Genomic DNA, 17,963 nt, shown 5'->3' with positions numbered 1-17,963 from the left:
CAGAAACACGGGCAGTCAGCCATCAAGTGCTCACTCCGATGTTCACTGGGAGAGTTCAGGAATGAACAGTGACACGTTCAGCTAAGGGAACGAGTTAAAAGGAACAGTAGCAAAAGGGACCGGGAGAAAAGGAATGACTACAGGGACGAAGAAAAACGAAAAGAAAAGGAAGGCAAAGCGGTTCTGGAATTTGTGTCTTGCCCAATTCCCTTAAGATCCATGAGAAAAGAAAATTCTGTTGAAGGAAAAGAACCAAGCAGAATTTCTGAAGGGAAGCGCACAGAACCCAGAACCTAAAGAGCAATTTGTAGTTGGAAGATTTTTCTTCTAAGTCAGCAAATACCCACACAAGGATCTCATTGAAGGAAATCTGATTATAAAGTCACTAGGGGTGATTTAAGGCTCGCTCATTGACAGATGCCAGGATGAAAGACTGAATTTCAGAAATAGACCAATTTAAAACAAATATGGGGGGAAATTGTGAGGGGAGAAAAACATCTGGCTATTAATGCTATTAAAATAAGATACTAAGGGCCTGGCTGGTGTAGCTCAGTGGTTGAGCTTCAACCTATGAACCAGGAGGTCACAGTTCAAATCCGGTCAGCACACATGCCTAGGCTGTGGGCTCGATCCCCAGTAGGGGGCGTGCAGGAGGCAGCCAATCAATGATTCTCTCTCATTGATGTTTCTCTCTTTCTCTCCCTCTCCCTCTCTAAAATCAATAAATACATATTAAAAAAACAGGATACAAAGTTTTTTTTTATGATTTTTAAATGAACATGTTAATTATGATACTGGTAAACTGATAAGAAGAGATCATAGAAATGGTAAAACTCCTGAAAAAAATGAAAGAGAAAGTATAAAAGTGTGATAAAGCATCTATAGCAAGGTCACTTGCGTTTCTAGTTTGTGCCTTCCTCCCCCATTTCCCTCTCCCTGCACTTCCAGCTGACAGCCACGCTCTGGATTCCCTTTGCCAGAGAACTTTTGTAGCTGGTTTAGTTTAAAAGCACAAGTTTCATATACTCAAGCTATTGCTATTTTTTGTAAAAGCCCAAATTCACCAAAGATATATGATAGGAACCCCACTGGCGAGGGGAGAAGGAAGCAGGAAGAGAGGCATGCACTGTGCCAGCTGTGTGTTGAAATGTTCTAAAGGCTTTTACCTTTAATGGGTGAAAAGGACAGTGGTACTTAACAACTGCTGTGCTTTTAATAGCAAACAATTTACTCAAGCTGTTTGTGTAAAAACTGGTTGTTCTTAAGCCATGAAACAACTTGGAAATCTAATAGATTCACTTTATTTTACTTTATTGTGGATATTTAAAATTACTAAATACTTCATGCTTACAAAAATGTATATATACACATATATACATACTAGAGGCCCAGTGCATGAAATTTGTGCATGGGGGTTGGGTGTGTCCCTCAGCCCAGCCTGCACCCTCTCCAATCTGGGACACCTCTCACAATCCAGGACTGCTGGCTCCCAACCGCTTGCCTGCCTGATTGCCCCTAACTGCTTCTGCCTGCCAGCCTGATCACCCCCTAAACACTCCCCTGCCAGCTTGATTAATGCCTAACTGTCTTCCCCTGTTGGCTTGGTCGCCCCTAACTGTCCTCCCCTGAAGGACTGGTTGCCCCCAACTGCCCTCCCCTGCAGGCCTGGTTCCCCCTAATTGCCCTCCCCTGCAGGCCTGATCGCCCCCAACTACCCTCCCTTGCAGGCCTGGTCCCTCTCAACTGCCCTCTCCTGCTGGCCTGATTGCCCACAACTGTCCTCCCCTGGCAGTCATCTTGTGTCCACATGAGGGTGGCCATCTTGTGTGTTGGAGTGATGGTCAATTTGCATATTACCTCTTTATTATATAGGATGTGTATACACATATATAACATGATACACAAAAATGATATGTATAGTTCAGCCCTGGCTGGTTTGGCTCAGTGGATAGAGCGTCAGCCTGCGGACTGAAAGGTCCCGGGTTCGATTCCGGTCAAGGGCATGTGCCTTGGTTGCGGGCACATCCCCAGTGGGAGGTGTGCAAGAGGCAGACCTCCCACTGGGATGACAGAGAGCTAGAAACATCGATGTTTCTCTCTCATCGATGTTTCTAGCTCTCTGTCCCTCTCCCTCTCTGTAAAAAATCAATAAAATATATATTTTTTAAAAAATGATATGTATAGTTCAAAGAATAATAAAATAACACACCCATGTTGTCACTGCCCCGTTTAAGAAAATGAACATGACCTTTCAAGGCCTTCAGGGATGATCCCCACCACCTCTTCCAAAAATAACTGCTTATTGTAGTCTTCAAGTTCCCTTTCTCCCCATAACAGTTTTATCTACAAATGAGTGTGTATTCCTAAATCATATTGTTCAGTTTTACATGTCTTTGAACTTAGATCATGCTTATTTGTCTATAATATGCTGTTTTACTCCACATTACATATCTGAGGGTCCCTAAGCTATTCCATCTGGTTATAGTTCACTCATTTTTCCCTGCTGTGTAATAGTCTGTAACTTGAATAAACGATAATTTATATGACCATCCTTGTGTCAATGGACATTTGGGCTATTTTCAGTTCTCATTTTGTTTTAGGGAAATTTTTATGCAGCAATAGATAAGGACTTCTGCTTGCTCTGTTGCTGTTCAGCTTATCTACTACAGCATAAAAGTTCCCCCAGAACTTTGTGGTTAAAACAACTATCATTTTTATTACATCGGATGATTGTTGTAAGTCATAAATTCATGGCTAGCAGGTTCTTCTGCTCCATATGGCTTCGCCTAGGCAGATTGGTGGTCATCAGCTGATGGCTGAGCTGGGCTAAAGGGTCAAAGACAGTGAAGCTCACTCATCTGTCTGAATGTGGATGGGCTGGGCTTAGGTGAGCCCCCCTCCATGAAGTCTCTTCTGAAGGGTAATCAAACTTCTTGCATAGCTTCTCAGGGCTCCAAAAAAAGAGAGTTTCAAGAGGCCCAGACAGAAGCCCCCAGACTTTTTATGACTCACGCCTCAGAAGTTCTAGTGTCACTTCCACCATATCCCATTAACCAAGTAAGTCACTAAGCACAGTCTAGATTCAAGAAGTGAGGACTTAGACTCTGCTTCTCAATGAGAGGAATGTCAGAGAATCTGCATCCATCTTTCACCCACCACAGTTGAGTTCTGTTTGCTTTGTCAACGGGCAACCCTATTCACATGGATCCTCTAGATCTAATTTAGCTTCCCAATCTTATGTTCCTAGGCATCTTTCAACTTCCACATTTTCCAATTTTTCACTGTAAACCTTTTCAAAATTCAATCACCTGACTTGGGAAAATCAGATTCTGAACTTCCCACCCAGGTTGAGGCTATTCTCTGAGTAAGTGATGGGTTAATTTTATTTTATTCTCCACCACTTCCCCCAATCTGGCTTGTAACACTTGATTTAAATTTTGCTTTTTATCTGCCTCTCCAGTTACAATTTTACAGTCATTATATTACATCCTTTATTGGGAAAGCTCAGAGGTTGCCAGATCCCAGTGTGTCAGCACGAGGCATATCAGACATCGGAGGGCATGCCAGTAGACTGGACTGAAGGCATAGGATCTACTAACTTGCAGAAAGGTCCTATCCCCCCAGCAGGCAGCAGAGTGCCTGGGTCTAAAGGGCTGGCCATGGGCTGGGGGAGCGGTTATTTTAGTAGTAAAATAACCAATAATGAATGAGCCAATAAATTAAGTCCAGGTGTCTCGAGCGGCCTCCACAGTAGTGGCCTTTATACACAATTAGGAGGAGGAGGTTAGGGAGCCCCCAAAATGAATTAGGCTCCAGCTTTATTAACAGACAGCTCATAGGTAAATTTAAATTAGCTTTTAAAAAATAGTGTGGTATTTTCTCCAGATTGAGTTTGTGAACAAAGATTCACACTGGTCTCAGCTGGAGCTTCAATACTATTTGCCAATCCTCTTACTATCCTTTGGTGAAACGCCCTCTTACCCCACCTACCATCCCAGTAACTATTAATATACTTCTACCATTATCCTCAAGGCCTCTGCTCTCACATTTGCAACTGATGGCCTTATTTCCTTCTTCTCAAAGAACTCCATTTTCTCTCCCTCTGCCTCCCAAATGGAGCTATGTCCACGTGCACTCTTCCCTCCAGGGTCAGAGGGCATGGGGGCTGAGGCAGCTTCCAGTTAATGCAAAAAAACATTTAGATAAGAGGTTGAGGCTGTAGGGCAGTTTGCTGACCACAAAGTAATTAGAGATAATTTTAAGTTTTCCTTTTTGCTTATCTTTATTTTCTAAATCTCCTATAATGAAAATAGATTATTTGTGTTAAAATACATCAATGTGTTTAAAAAACCATGCCATGCTATGTGGTGTACCTAAAAAGGCTTGCAAAATAAATTCATTATGAGTGAACTTGTCAAAGACAGACTTTGAATTAGAAATGGCTGCTGTCCAAGGCTCTGTTTTCCCATCTGTAAAGCGGAGTAATTAATATTCATCAGTCATTATATTGTATAGCTTGATACTTGCAAAATTCTTGTAATTGTGAGTTGCCTATGCTCCCGCTGGGTAGTCTGTTATTTAAGTTGTACTTTTGTTCCCTGCTCTTGAAGCAGATATAATGCACAGCTGTTTCTTCACCTATTCAGGTTTCTGTGAAGGAACACCTGCGTAGAATGTACCTAAGGAGTTATTTCTTTGTTTTTTGATAATTACAGCACTGCTATGGTGATGGCTGACATCTGGATTCACTTTTGAAGACGTTGCTGCGTTTTCCTGGCTCCTGGGAGATTCGTGAACTATAATGCGTGAGATGGAAAGTGGTGATGTGCTTCCTTTTGCAACAGCAGTTTCACTCCGGCTTACAACTGTTATTTCCCCATCGCAATGAGTGAGAGCTGCCACTCTGTTACTGCTGCTGAGAGATCAGGGGAACTGACTTGAGCCCCAGAAATTTAATATGCCATATAATGCCTGATTTATTTTGATTCTGGCTTTGACTTGAACTGATAAACCCACCTGGGACTGCTCTGCAGAATCAATATCCAGGGATTCAAACATTTTTATAAACTGGTTCTGAAATAATTTCTATTTGGGGAGCAGGAAAGCCCAAGCTCACCTAAGTATTCCCACTCTTCATAGAGACGGAGAAAGTTGGCAAAAGCATTCTAATATTTATATAAATCCTCAGAACTATAATCCTCAAACTCCGCTCGATGATAGCCCAATAAGCTTCTCTAGGATTTGCTTTCTAGAATTATTACATTATTACTGCCTCTTCCTTAACGTTCTTCTTGACCTGTTACTCACAGGTCAAAATACCAATGAAGACCCATACATCAGTCAGGGCTCACAGGGGTGGCTATTTTAGTAGTAAGCAGAATGAGCCAATAACTTAAGTCCAGGTGTCTTGAGGGGCCTCTATAGCAGTGGCCTTTGTACAATTAGGAGAGGAGGCGGTTAGGCAGCCCCAATAATGCATTGATCTCCAGCTGCCACTCCCGTGCCCAGCGAGGCCCCTTCTACACTAGGAGGTTAACCTTTCAAGCACTGCCATCCCCAAATGGCAGATGCCTTTCTCAGCAAATTGGTTTTCAAGCAGAATCTTTCCTTCCTCAAGCCAGTAACTTCCAAACCTATGTCTCACGCAGGTGTGCTGAGTGTTGAAGCCTGGTCACGTGTGCCCTCGCTGTGAGTCTGGAGGTTTTGTTTTCAGAGGTCACCTTGGGAAAAGCATTTACTGTAGATGAAGATTGGAAATGCCCTAAACATAGCAAAATGTTCACATCCTGGGCAGCCAGAAAATAGGAAAACGTTTACAACGGGAGAGAATCAGTATTTGTTGAGAGTATGTGCTAAGTGCCAGGTACTTTAGATATTATTTAATATGCAACAAGAGAGATTTTAACCCTATTTTAGTAATAGAAAAACTGAAATTCAAATAAATTGTTCCGACCCCAGTTCGTATTGTTGGTAAAATGGAGGACATAGATTCACATCCAACAGGCTTTTTTCCTTCAGAATTCTTCCTTGTGTCATAAGGTGAGTCTAAGTTTCCATTTTGTGAGCTCTGATGGAATGTGAGCAGTGGTGTGCCAGCAGTGGGGTGGAGGGAGAGAGGAGCACAGCTCTAGCAGCAGGCAGAAATGGGTACTGAGCTACAGGAAAATTTAAAGACAAAAACGAAACAGACTAAAAATATGTCCACCATATAATTATTACCGTCATCAACACCATTGTCATGTGACAGCAATTCTAGAGAATGTCAGCAATAAAATATTCCTTTTTGCTGGGACATCCCCTCTTCTTGGTACACAAGTATATATAAGAAGCTGTCAACTTAATTTTCAAGTTTTTTTTAAAGAGCATGTTGTTTAGAACTTGTAATCGAAATGCCACAAAGTTTCATGGCCTACTTAAGGACATTATATACCAAAGTCCTTATCTTTTAATATTATTTCTAAGGAAAAATGAGTTCTAATTTTTACTTCAGAAGTACATCTCTCCCAAGTTTGGCAGTGTGAGCAGGGATCTTTTATCTTCTGGTAGCAGCAGAGGCTTTGGTAGTAAGAGTCCTTTTGGTAGTAGGGGCTGTCTGGCAAGATGGCTGTTAATGATGAGGAGGAAAGAGATAGATCCCAGAAATTTATACAGTGGGAGAGGAAAAAGTATCTCTTTAAATTGGCATGAGAAAGTTACTGTTTGGATGAATCCCCAAGTGTAGAGAATGAGATCTTAAAGAATTACTTTACCCCATCACCAAGTCTTATAAATTCTATCTCCTGAATATCTTTCAAATATGTTCTCTTTTCTCCTTGGCTGTTCAGATCCTAATACTATTTTACTAGACTACTATAACATCCTGCTAGCTGGCCTTCCTTCCTGTCATTAGTCTCAGCTAATTCCAATTCATGGTCGCTACAGCTGGTCAGTGATCCACCTAAGCATGAGATCCCAATCCCAGACTTCCCTTGCTTAAAGACTTACTTTGACTTTCATGCCCACAGGATAACAACGCAAACTCTCTTGCAAGACTCAGAAACTTCTTTAAGATATACCCCTTCTGCCTGGCCAGCATGCCTCAGTGGTTGAGCGTCAACCTATGAACCAGGAGGTCACAGTTTGATTCCCAGGTCAGGGTACATGCCCGGGATGTGGGCTTGATCCCCAGTGTGGGGCATGCAGGAGGCAACCGATCAATGATCTCTCTCATCATTAATGTTTCTATCCCTCTCTCTCTCCCTTCCTCTCTGAAATAAAAACATATTTTAAAAAAAGATATTCCCCTTCCCTACCTTTCTTTCATCCTTTGCCATACTTTTACTCAGATACTGTAGTAGAGCTAATCTGGACTACTTGCTCTCCAAATGTGTGATGCTCTTTCAGGCTTTTGTATATGTTTTTAATTTAGAGGACATAACTTCTATGTGTTTTCCTCTGATAAGTCTTCTCTCTTTCCCAAACTCAAACTGCATTAAATACTCCATACTCTGCTCTGTCACATAATACTAGAGGGTATACATTCATATTAAACTTAAATTACATAAAAGAAATTGCATTCTGCTCTGGCTTCTCCAACTAGACTAGAAGCTTTTTTGAATGTCTTTTATCTTTGCCACTCCAGCATTTGGTGATGTTTTGGTACAGATATTATGTGCTCAATAATTTTTTAAGTGAATGCTAGGTTCCACACAGCATACAAGATATCAAGAAGGTGACAGTCTAGTGGTAATGACAAGTCAAATTCACATAACTGAAAAGCAAGGTATAAGATGTGACACAATTGAGGGTGAAATGAAGGAAGATCTCAATTCCAGTTTTAGGGTGAGGTGGGGGTACACAATTGAGAAAGCTGAGGGAGAAGATGACCTTTGAGATGACTCTGCCCCCCAAAATTCAATGCTTGAGATGCAGCAAGTATAAGGAACAGGTTAGGTCACATGCTGTTATAGTAAATGGTGGGAGCAATAGAAGATTACAGAGTATTCACACTGAGATATAAGAGAGTATTGTGAAAAAGATGGAGATGCTAGGCTTTAAATGTGGCTAAGGAGTCAGTATTTATTTTAGAAGACAACTATAGTGTAACTCGTGGCCCGGTGTACGGATTTGTACACATTGAAAGGAAATTAATTAGAAGAAATATTTTAATATTGCTATTTGCCCTTTCTCTATATAGAAGTGTCAACCAAATTCACAATCAACAAAGACAGATGGAAACACACGCATGCGATTGGCGCCAGCGAGAGCTTTATATGTATTGCACATGTGCGAGTCAACTTAACCCTTTATATATATAGAATAAACTTGCTTAATTAGACCTGCTTCCTAATTTAGCTAAACTTTTTCCAGCCCAGTGAAGCACCTCAAGTTCTCTTTCAGGTAATTGTCAGCAACACAGCAGCAAATTATCAACATGAAGCAGATTATCATTGTAGATCATGCAGGGAGAACAAAGGGTAAAATATTTAACTGCAGCAGTGTTTGACTATATTCTGAGCAGTGAGAAAACCTGACGTTATTTCCAAGGTCCACCATTTCTTCCTTTTTTTCAGTTGCCAGGCCTAAGCCTCCACTCAAGCTACAAAGTTTCAATTATAGAAGGTAAACAAATTCAAACAAATGGCGGCAGAATGGAGCTTGAGAGAGCAGGCCAGGGTTGCCGCCGGCAACAGGGGAAGCAAAGCTTTCTGAACACCCTGGCCGGGCCCACCCGCTTAAGGCAACCAAGTTTCAATTATAACCCCAACACAAATGGCTGCGGCCTCGGAGGGAGCCCCAGGCTTGGCTCCACTCCAGGCTACAAAGTTTCAATTGTAGAAGGAAAATAAATTCCAGATACCAGGGCCTCCGCTTGCAAACCACCACAGGCCCCTCGCTCAGGCCGCCCCACACCCCAAGGGAACCCCCACCTGATCCGGGACACCCTTCAGGGCAAACCAGCTGGCCCCCACCCCTGTACCAGGCCTCTATCCTATCTAATAAAAGAGTAATATGCAGATTGATCATCACTGCAACACACAATATAGCTGCCCCCATGTGATCAAAGATTCTGCCCCCATGTGGACACAAGATGGCCACCACAAGATGGCCAGCAGGAGAGGGCAGTTGGGAGGCACCCGGCCTGCAAGGGAGGGCAATTGAGAAGGACCAGGCCTGCAAGGGAGGGCAGTTGGAGGTGATCAACCCTGCAGGAGAGGGCAGTTAGGGGTGACCAGGCCAGCAGAGGAGGGAAGTTGGGGGCAAACAGGCTGGCAGCAGAGTGGTTAGGGGGTGATCAGGCTGGCAGGCAGAAGCGGTTAGGGGCAATCAGGAAGGCAGGCAGGCGAGCAGTTGGGAGCCAGCAGTCCTGGATTGTGAGAGGGATGTCCGACTGCCCGTTTAGGCCTGATCCCACACGGGCAGTCGGACATCCCTTGAGGGGTCCCATATTGGAGAGGGTACAGGCTGGGCTGAGGGACAACCCCCCCCTTCCGTGCACGAGTTTCGTGCACCGGGCCTCTAGTATAAAATAAGTACCTATGCCCCCTTTTGGCTGAACTTCCCTGGCCCACCCTCGGACCAGCGAATTTCACCCAGGGAGCACAAGAGTAAAACCTCCCCCCTTTTAATCGCCTGGACTCTCTGTGTCTGGTCTCCTGCGTGGCAAACCTCTCAGTCTAGAAACCCCTCACCTGACAGGCGAGCCTACAGAACCCGCCCAGGGTGCACTCAAAGCCCTGCTCCCTTCACCGGACAGCGGTCTTCGGGCCGCTCCTGCTGCCGCGCATGCGCCACACCTGCCGCGCATCTGCGCAGTGTCTTGGGTTCCTTCTTTCTTTGCGGTCCTCCGGCTCTTTCCCAGACTTCCGTTCGAACTTCCCGGCTGTGGCAGAAGCCACCAATCAAAAACGTCCTTCCTCAAGCCACGCCCCTCCACCGTCTCCTCCGGGAACCCGGGTCGGATTTCACGCACACCCGGCCTTCCAGACGCACGCTGCGCGCAGACGTAAGCCTCGGACGCCGTCATCGCCCCCGCGCCCGCTCTCGCCGGGCGCTCCCGCAGACCGTTGGGCGGCCCGCCGAAGCCCCTCCCTCAGAGCCTTTCCCCCCCGCCCTCCCGCCAACCGTCCCTGCGGCGGCGACTCATGTGGGGGTTCGGGCTCCTGCGGTCGCCGCCGCTGCTGCTCCTGCTGCCGCAGCTCGGGCTCGGGCTCGCCGCCTCCCGCTCTCAGGCCGGAACCATGGACTTGAGCGGCTGCGGCTCTGCGCGGAGCTCCCCCGAGGCCGAGGGGCGCCCCCGGTGCCTGCAGCTGTCCGCGGTGCCGGGGTCCGACCCGCAGCGCAGCAACGAGCTGCTCCTGCTGGCGGCGGAGGGGCCGGAACGGCGGGATCTCTCGGGGGACCGGGCGCCGGAGGAGCCGCAGCCGTCGCCCCAGCATCACGTCGTCTACTTCCCCGGGGATGTGCAGGTAACGGGCCTGCTGGCACCTGCCCTGCCCCTAGGCTCCCTCCGCGCGGCCGGCGCCGGCTCTGCCCTCGCCTGAACGCGGGGTGGCTCTGCACTTACTCCACGGAATCCCCCCTCCACACCCCGACCCAGGAGGAAGGTGTCCTTGGAGAGCTACGGCCGCCGGAGAGCCAGCAGTCAGTCCAGGTTTCAAGGGAGTAGAATTTGAAACAGAAAGGATGGGACATAATATACGGAGTGGCCAGATTATGATGATCTCTGAACGCATAATCTGGCCACTCACTGTATATCCTATGTAATAAAAGGCTAATATGCAAATTGTCCCCTCCACCAGGAGTTCCACCAGTAGGCAGGCCGGCCAACCGCTCATGTCCCCTCCCCCTGGCCAGGCTGGCCGGACCCCACCCATGCACGAATTCATGCACTGGGCCTCTAATATAGATAGAGATAGAGATAGCGATAGATACACACACACAGAGTGGCCAGATTATTATGCGTTCAGAGATCATCATAATCTGGCCACTCAGCGTATATATTCATTCTGTGACTTGGTTTCTCAGTGGATTGTGTGTGCGCGGGTGTCCTGAGCAGGAGACAGAGATGGCTTTTACATTAACGTAGCCAGAGGGTGCCAGGGGCAGTTATTAAAAAGCAGACAAGTCAACAACAAAAATAAACGTCAAGCGTATGACACTCAGTAACCCTCAGAAAGGGGGGATGGGTGGAGAAAAGGGACAGGCATTGCCAAGCATGTCAGTATTTTGGTGCTCACCTAAATCCTGTGCTTTCCTTTTTTGTGTGATGGCATCTTTATTACTCATTTTATAGCTGCAGGCAGATAACCGTGGATATGTTGTCCTGGAAAGCTGGGTGTCAAAACCTAGATCTTAATCTAGAACTGTGTTGTCTAATACGGTAGCCATTAGCTATATGTGGCCATTTAAGTTAAATAGGTTAGAAACCCATTTCCGCAGTCACACCAGCTGCATTTCAGGTGCTCAGGTGCAGCTAAGGTTTGTGTGCTGCATAATGAGTAAGGCAAACAAGAACGGCTCCATCATCAAAGTTCTACAGGACACTGTAGGTGTGGACGGGTAAGCTAGAATATGCCTAGATGTGTTTCTTATACCATGAAAACTATTAATTTAGTTTTTGAAATTGATGCTTTAAAATGATAGAGCAACAAACTTTGTGCCTCCAGTCAAATGGTGATGAAGGTATCTATAGTTTTTTTTTCTTGTTCTCAAAGTAATCGACTGATCTAGTTGACTGCTAATATCACTATAAAAAAACTAATATTTAGATTGAAGAGAAGTTTAATTTACTCAATCAATGCTCTATTGGTCAGTTTAGGAAAACAGCATGGCATTGCTAACAGAGACCTCCAGATTGTGGACCACCTATAATGCGCCTCTATTAATGATGATGATAATATAACCTTTATTGAACACCCACTAAGTTTTTTTTAAGTGTGCCAGCCAGAATACAGTACAAATCTTCAGGTGAGGTCTAAAAAAATGCTAAATACACTTAGAGTAAGACCTTCTTTTGCTTTGACACTATCCATTTATTTTATGTAGCTGAGATTCCATTAGATTTTTGGACAGAGATATACTGTTGATTTATTCAGAGTATGAAGTGCTCTGAAAATCCAGGTCTTTTATAGAAGAAATAGAGGATAAAGCATTAAAAGGCTTTAGGCCAGATTTCCTAGATTTTAACCCTGATTCTGCAATTTTTAGCTATTAAATCTTCTGACCAATTGCAGCTACCTCAACCATAAAATAGGAATAATAATTTATAGGATATCAATGATAATTAAATATGTGAATACATAATGAATTACAGTGTCTTCTCATCTTTCTGATGACCTCTTTAATCATGGGGTACCCTTGTACTCAGTTCTTGGGCTTTTTCTCTGTGTACCTTTATTCCCTTAGTGCTCTCGTTCGGACCTGTGGCTTTACATACTACTTGTACTTTGACAATCTTCAACATTTGTGTATATAACCTGGACATATACCGCAGACTTTAGACTTAACAGCTGCATGCATAATTTCATTTTGGATATTTCATAGATATCTCAAACCTAAAATCTATGGGTCTTTGCCCCTAAACCTGTTCTTCCTGTCTTCCTCATCTCAGTTAATGAAGACTTCACTTTTAGTTGCTCAGGTTAGATATCTTGCAGTTATCCTTTAGTCCTCTCTTCCACACCTCCGATCTTAATCCATTAATAGAGTGGCTTCACGTTCTTCATGTATCTAAAAGTGATCAGAATAATCATTGAAAAATGGAAGTCAAATCAGGACACCCCTGTCTGCTCAAAACTCCAATCGTTGCCTATCTCACTCAGAGTAAAAGCCAGAGGGCCTCCGGCCCCTTTCCACCTTGCTGCTTTCCTGCCTGTGTCCTTTTTCTCTTACTCCGCTCCAGCCACACCAGCCTTCTTCAAACTGCTCAGGGCAGGCAACTTCACCTCAAAAGCTTTGAAGGTACTGCCTTGTAGGAACAGTCTTCATGCAGATATTTGTAGGATTCGTTACCTTACCTGTTTCAAGTCTTTGCTCAAAAGTTGCCTTTACAATGAAGCCTTTCGACCATCTTGTTTAATAAACATATTAGTTACTCATTTTGATTTTTATCTGTCTTCCACCACTTCAGGTCCTTCTCAACTATCACTTTATTAAATAACTAGAGGCCCAGTGCACAAAATTCATTCACAGGTAGGGTCCCTAGCCGCTGCCAGCCAGAGCCTGCCTTCTTTCTGTGCCGCCCGATGGTCAATACATGACATAGCTAGCGATCCAACTCCCGGTTGGTTGAACTCACTAGGGGACACTTTGCATATTAGGCTTTTATAGAGAAAGAATAATAATCTGTTTTTTAAAAATAATCTTCCACTCTCTCCAAAACCTTATATTCCTTTTTACCTGCTTCGTTTACTATGCTCCTTTGCACTTATCACTATATAATTTTTTGTTTTTTAAATGTTTTATTGTTATTTTTCAGAGAGCGAGGAAGGGAGAGGGAGAGATCAGCTGCCTCCTGCATGCCCCCCACTGCACTGGGGATCCAGCCTGCAACCCAAGCATATGCCCTGTCTGGGAATTGAACAGGCCACCTCTTGGGGCATGGGACAGTGCTCAATCACTGAGCCACACCTGCTGGGCCTCTCTAATGTTTTGTACTGTCCAGCCAGCCACTAACCACTTGTGTCTGTTGACTGCTTGAAATGTGTAATCAAGGAAATAGATTTTTAATTGCATTTAACTTTAAATCTAAAAACTGATACTCAAGTCAGTTTCTGGAAAATTTTTAAATATATTTGAACAACTGGGTATGTGAATCTACTTTTTCACCTGTAAATTTTATGAAATCTAAATTCAGACTAAGTATTTCCAATGAAAATGTAGCATCCAAATTGAGATGTGCTGTAAGTGTATAAAATATACACTGGACTGCAAAGACTTACTAAGAAAAATAAATGTAATAATATCTCAGTAATTTTTTATATGAATTACATGTTGAAACAGTAATATTTTGGCTATATCATGCTCAAAATGTATTTTTAAAAATAATTTTCATTTGTTAACTTTTTAATGTAGTTACTAGGAAATTTTGTGTAGCTCGTATTACATTTTTGTTGGGCAGTGTTGCTCTCCTTACTAACGGAGTTGTGTGTTGTGTATCTCCGTACTTAGAATGGGAGCTCCATGTGGACAGTAGTCTGTCCTGATCCATACCCAATCATTAGCTATCCAATAAATTTTATAGAATAAGTGAATAAATTTGAGTGAATTTCCCTTTAAAAAAAACAAATATGAATGAAAATTAAGAGGAAAACAAAATTTACCTGCATGTCCTAGAACCTAAACGAATAGTTATTAGTACTTACAGAATGCTTATAAAGAAACAAGATCCAATTTTAAAAGGGCAAAAGATACAAACTTGCAGAAGTAGAAATCCAGATGCCTAATAAATAAACAAACATTAAATTATGAATATTCTTTGATGTAGTTTTTCTATAGCTAGGAATTTATTTTTAAGGATGTAATCAGATGTTTAAAAAGATTTTTCTGTAATGTTCATTGCAATTTTATAAAACAAGAATTGAAATCAAACATTTAGCATTAGGTTGCTAGAGTAATCCAAATAGGAAGGGGTTCAGGATAGTAGCTTTAATAGGAAAGTATTTTTAAATCCTGTGCTCAAAAACTCTGCTTAATAAGCCAAATTTTTATTTTCAGTTAATGTGTTAGGAATAATAGATTGTATGTATATGAAATAAAATTTACTAAAAATATCTATAATCCTTCTGAAGTTTTTTATTATTTAAACTCCTACATGCTATTTAGCTATTAGGTCTTATAAACTTGTCTTCTCAGGGATTTGAGGCTTAAACTGAAGAAGTAATTTGTTCAAAATTTTATAACTAAAAAGTAATGACAGATTTATAGGTTTCATTTATAGTATATTAACCATAGGTTATAACATCTCAACTTGCTCTACAATAAAAATAGGGAACTATTTTGTGGAGATAGTTTTGTATAAATGTGTATTTAATGTTTGTTTCATCTTTCTTACTTTTCAGAATTATCATGAAATTATGACTCACCATCCTGAGAATTATCAGTGGGAAAACTGGAGTCTAGAAAATGTTGCCACCACTTTAGCCCACCGATTTCCCAATAGTTATATTTGGGTGATAAAATGTTCCCGAATGCATTTGCACAAATTCAGCTGCTATGACAATTTTGTGAAAAGTAATATGTTTGGTGCTCCAGAACACAGTACTGACTTTGGAGCTTTTAAGCACCTTTATACATTATTAGCTAATGCTTTTAACTTATGTCGGAACAGTTTGCTATCAAAGAAGAATGTGAAAGACTTGAATAAGGATTCCAAAGCATCTAATTGTAGATCCAGTTCTTCTCATACTAATGGTTGCCAGGGAGAAAAAGAGAGCCCCTGTGCAAACTTTGATGAGGCTGCCCTGAGTTTTTATCCACCATCACTAAATGGCGCTTCTTTTACTTTGATTGGATTCAGCAAAGGTTGTGTTGTTTTGAATCAGTTGCTTTTTGAATTAAAAGAAGCTAAGAAAGACAAGAACATAGAAGCTTTTATCAACAGCATAAGAACAATGTACTGGCTGGATGGTGGACATTCTGGAGGAAGTAATACTTGGATTACTTACCCAGAAGTCTTGAAAGAATTTGCACAAACAGGGATTATTGTTCACACCCATGTAACACCTTACCAAGTACGTGATCCAATGAGATCTTGGATTGGAAAGGAGCACAAGAAATTTGTTCAGATACTTGGAGATTTTGGTATGCAGGTGACTAGCCAAATTCACTTTGTAAAGGAAGCTCCTTCCATAGAGAATCACTTCAGGGTTCATGAAGTATTTTGAGACTACGAGAATATTAATGTAATACTTGCTCAGTGGAGGAGAAAAAGCACTTTGAGTTTTAGAAATTCAGATAATGAGATGTAATTCATAGATAATACATCCATTTTTAGGGGGGAGGGAACACACATTCCTAAAATATGCGTATAATGTGCAATAGTATTTCTTGCCTCTGAATGTGAACAGTTTTTAATTTGGACTGGATCAGAATTAGTTTGAAATCTAAAAGGTGGTTTGTGATAATCCTATGAAGAGATATATAAGACCCTTAATGATGAAAGTTACAATTAGTCCTTATTAAAGGTAATTAAAATTGTTATTGTTGGAAGTAGTTTGTTTTCTGACGAATGTTTAAAACTGATTTTGGTGGCATTTTAACAGTAGCTGGCGATTTTGGCACTGAAAACTTTTGAGTAGAAACACTCCATTTCTCTTCAAACAAAGCCAAAGCCCATGGATATTTTCCATCATTTTGGAGTAACAACCCTGCCTTTTTGTTTTGTAAATTCATGGAATCATTCTTTAGTGTGCCACCAAGTGGTTTTTTTTCAAGACTCAAAATATATTTGTTTCCAAATATCCAAGAATGTGCAGTAGTTAAAAGTTTGGTTTTTAAAAACATTACACTTAAGCATTGTGGCTAAATTTTTAATTGACAACTTTTGGCTAAGACATTTTGGAGTTTCTTAAATCTTGGCTGTAAACCAGTTCTTTGGGGAAAATTGTTTTAAAATGAACATAATTCTGTATATTGGGTAAAAATATATTACAGATTGTAATTTTTTTCACATCAGTCTTTTGAGAGAGTTCAACTTAGGTGAAATAAATATATAACACTATTTGTTAGTGTTCAGTTGACAAGGGGATGGATTCTATAGATCTAAGTCAGTGTTTCTCCAAAAGCATGATTTTGCCTGCCAAAAGAAAGCAGCTCTCTGGCCAGAATGCAAAAATTATATTGCTATAAGAAAAGTTACAAGGGAAAGTTTGAAGACACGATTTAATTTTGGCTCAAAAAGTGAATTTGCTTAACACTGCTACATAGTTTGGGTGAGGTTTCCTTCTTCCTGTTTCTCTTGACCTAGATAAATACATTTTGAGAAACCAAGATCTAATTAATGTCAATCAACATTAAAACATAGCTGTGTGATTAAAAGGTGAGTAGTCACTTTATTTATAATTAGCATTTCAGGGAATGAAAGCAGGGAAGTAACACTGCTTTCAGAATGGAAAAAGACTGAAGCTTAATATCTTAATAAATTTATAAAACAATATATTGAAAATGTTAATATTTTGTGTTTTTCCCCCAGAATTGTATTTTAATGACTATAAACACATTCCAAATATTCAGGGACTTATTTATCAGAAAGGATTCTTACCAAATGTGTAAAAATAACATCCTTTAATTATATAAATTACAAAATAGTATCAAGGTGGTTGTTTTTTTGTTTTTTAAGGACAAAATAGTTTTATATTGCTTCAATTTCTTTAAATACCTGCTGTTTCTTTTGAGACCAAAAATTTATAACAAGGAAATGAGTCAGCCTGATTCCAGCCTTTTATTACCTTAAAGCACCATAATTGATTGGTTTCTTTTAATGTGTCCTAATCCTTGGTTAAGTTAATGTGTATCTGATGTAAACTAAGTTACTGAATGCTCTAATGAGGAAGGAAAGGCATTTCTATGATTAAAGTGGAAAAAGTAGGACTTTCAGCAGGATTCATTACAAAAAGCTGAGATATTTAAAAATATGGGTTCTTTAGCTATCCGCTCATGTGAGTGTTTGTTACATGTTCAATGGACATTAAAAATAAGTCACTGGACACCTGGAACTATCATCACATCAAAATGAAAGTGTTGAAAAGTAGAGTTTTTTTTGAATTAAAATATATTCAAGTTGATCCATATTCAAGTATTTTAATACTTCAAATTTGTTCTTTCCACATCTGTTTAAAACTATTGTTACATGTTCGTATATTCTTTTGGATTGTGCCTTTGTGTTTGTGTCATGAGTCAACTGAGAAAAGTAGTCATACAAATAATGTGAAAGTTACTGCCACAGCATGAATGTACAATTATATTAAATTTAATCCACAGAA

General features: G+C 41.4%; 1 protein-coding gene across 1 annotated transcript; it reads left to right on the top strand.

Moving 5' to 3' along the window:
• Window positions 1–10,038: 10,038 nt before the first annotated feature.
• Window positions 10,039–17,963, top strand: C11H2orf69 (chromosome 11 C2orf69 homolog). The gene is made up of 2 exons (XM_008146485.3): window positions 10,039–10,448; window positions 15,042–17,963. The coding sequence occupies exons 1-2, from the start codon at window positions 10,125–10,127 to the stop codon at window positions 15,864–15,866; spliced, it is 1,149 nt and encodes a 382-aa protein (XP_008144707.2). The 5' UTR covers window positions 10,039–10,124; the 3' UTR covers window positions 15,867–17,963.

The sequence above is a fragment of the Eptesicus fuscus genome, chromosome 11 (assembly GCF_027574615.1).
Source record: "Eptesicus fuscus isolate TK198812 chromosome 11, DD_ASM_mEF_20220401, whole genome shotgun sequence".
Taxonomy (NCBI): domain Eukaryota; kingdom Metazoa; phylum Chordata; class Mammalia; order Chiroptera; family Vespertilionidae; genus Eptesicus; species Eptesicus fuscus.
The sequence above is the reverse complement of the archived record's forward strand: the minus strand, read 5'-3'. Positions and strand labels throughout refer to the sequence as shown.